This window comes from Pteropus vampyrus, unplaced genomic scaffold, assembly GCF_000151845.1.
Source record: "Pteropus vampyrus isolate Shadow unplaced genomic scaffold, Pvam_2.0 Scaffold221, whole genome shotgun sequence".
In the NCBI taxonomy this organism is placed as follows: Eukaryota; Metazoa; Chordata; class Mammalia; order Chiroptera; family Pteropodidae; genus Pteropus; species Pteropus vampyrus.
Genome location: NW_011889002.1, coordinates 1,451,895 through 1,454,141, shown reverse-complemented (window position 1 = coordinate 1,454,141; position 2,247 = coordinate 1,451,895). Strand labels below are relative to the sequence as shown.

At 55.9% G+C, this 2,247-nt stretch overlaps 1 protein-coding gene across 1 annotated transcript in view; it reads left to right on the top strand.

Annotated features, from left to right (window-relative positions):
• The first annotated feature begins 231 nt into the window (after positions 1–231).
• Positions 232–2,247, top strand: part of TFAP2A (transcription factor AP-2 alpha) — a 22,737-nt gene continuing 20,721 nt past the window's right edge. Inside the window, exon 1 of the mRNA XM_011373223.2 lies at positions 232–362. Coding sequence (XP_011371525.1) covers positions 330–362 — 33 coding nt within the window. The 5' untranslated portion in view covers positions 232–329. The remainder of the gene's footprint in view (positions 363–2,247) is intronic.

Here is a 2,247-nt window from a genome sequence, read left to right as displayed (position 1 = left end):
GTCTGCCTCGGTTCCCTGATCAGGGACTGACCGGGAAAGCGGGTTAGGGCTGTTGGGAAAAGCTGGAGCTGATGGAGAGATTGCCGCGGCTATAAATCCATCACTTCCCAGGTCAGCTCCGCGAGGCGCTGGGGCTAGGGCTGGCGGAGTGAATTCCTGGGCTAGCGCGCATGCGTCGGCAGGTAGCAACCCAACTCTTTATGACCAGGTGAGATGTTAGTGAGCAGGTAAAAAAGGAGGATTTGCCTAAGCGATTCCAAGGAGCGGGCCCGGTCGAGCCCTACAGCCCATGCCCGGCAGGGACCGGTCGCCAGGAGCGCCGAGCCGCGATGTCCATACTTGCCAAAATGGGAGACTGGCAGGTACGGGGGTTTGCCTGCGCTGGGGCCGAGGTGGGCGGGGGTGGAGCAAGGGAGGGGGGAGGGGGAGGCGGAGAGCAAGAGACTTGGCCCAGGGCTGGAGAGTCGTAAGTGAGGCGCGCCTGGCAGCGCCCAAGTGTGTTCCCAGGAGAGAAAATGGATAGGAAAAACGCGCGCAGTCGGCCGCCGCTGTGCCAGGGGCAACGTGCGCTGTTGGGAAAGTCCGGAGCACGCTCCACAGGTGGCCCCAAGGGTCACCTGTGGTTTACAATACAGCCGTCACCGTACCCCAAGTAGAAACAGGGGAGGATGACTAATTCAGGAGGGAGGGAGGGCGCAGGGCGGGGGCTGTGTTGTGCGATGATGAGGGTTCCCTGATCGCCCTTCCTTCGATCTTGCCCCACACTCCAGGGCTGTGTGTGAGGTGGGGTTCTGGTGCACCTGTCTCTCTTTGTGCTTCAAAGTTTGGGGGACCTAGGTGGTGTGGAGAATGGAAAGGGGCTCGGATGGAAGGGTCACACGGTGAGCATGTTCTTTGTGAAATACTTAAAAGAGTTTGCGCGAAGTTTAGATTCTCACTCAGTCCCCTTCCTGGAGACAGTTTTTTTGGGAGGGGTACGAGCAGGGAATGACTGGATGGAGGCGTTGAATAGAGGATCATGAGGCAGAAGGTCTAAAATTTCCCGAAACCAACGCCTGCCAAACTTGGCCTTGCTAGGCCGCAGGCACTTCAAGGCCAACTAGAAGACTATTCCTGCGCTCCCTGAGCCACGGACCCCAACCCGGCCACGGGAGCATTCGTCTAGCGCTCTCATTCTAACCTCCAGACATATCTCCTATGGGAACTAGGGCGGCTCTAGCCAGGTTGGTGAGGGTAGCTGCCTCTCTCCTGTCTCCGATTTCATAATGGGAACCCCGGGGCTCTCTTTTCGCCCCAGCAAATGGAGGCCTGTCTAAAAGTCTGCGGGGCGATTCGAACCAAAAGCCCCAATCTTTCCAAAGAAAAGTGGAGACCCTTCTACTTCTGGGGCGAGTTTTTCGGGTCTTGTTTCAGATTTAGGCCTTTAGAAGTAAAGTCCAGAGAAGTCCTATCTTCAGCACATTCCCTGCAGCTGGGGAAAGGAAGTCATCTTGCAATATTTCTTTCCTTGTACTTATTTTTTTTAACCAACCGTGAGCTCTTTTATGTCTATCCCCTGAGTTAAACCTCACTAAACGAAACTTCATCCACAAAGTTAGACTAACTTTGTGGTTTAAGGGTACAAATCCCACACCAAACACAAGTCCTAGGAATGCACACCTTTCTCTCCCTTCCCCTGTAGGCCCCAGGGCCCTTCATTTTCTTCTCTGGAGGGTGAAGATTGGGGGAGTTCTTTGGCGGAGGTTTTTGGGGTTTCCTTACCAAGCTGGAAAAACTTTGCTGCGAAATTCCTCGGTGGTAGAAAGGCGCTTGGAGCGCAGGCAAGGCCTGGGTCTGGGTCTCCAGTGGCCCGGACTAAGGTTCCGAAGCAAGGAGATTACCGCCTGGAGGGAAAAGGAGTGAACCCTGGGCCAGGCTCCTGCGGGCTCACAGTTTGGCTGGGTGGTTAAAAGTCTGGATCTGGGTAGAGGCACTGTGGATTTGAGACGGAGGCAGACGGGATGCTCCAGGTTTGGCCAATTGGGCTCCTGGGTCACGCTGGGTGGTGACAACCGTAGAAAATAGTCATTCTAGACCCTCGCCGTCCTTTTCTCTGTCTCCGTCTCTCACACAGATACTTGCTCTCGACCCCTCCCCCCACCTTCTCCAAGCCCTCAAAATGGGCCTGGACCCCCGACACCTAACCCCAAGCCTGGCGCTGCTGTCCTGGGGTCCCGGCTAGGCCGAAGCATTGACATGCAATCAAGC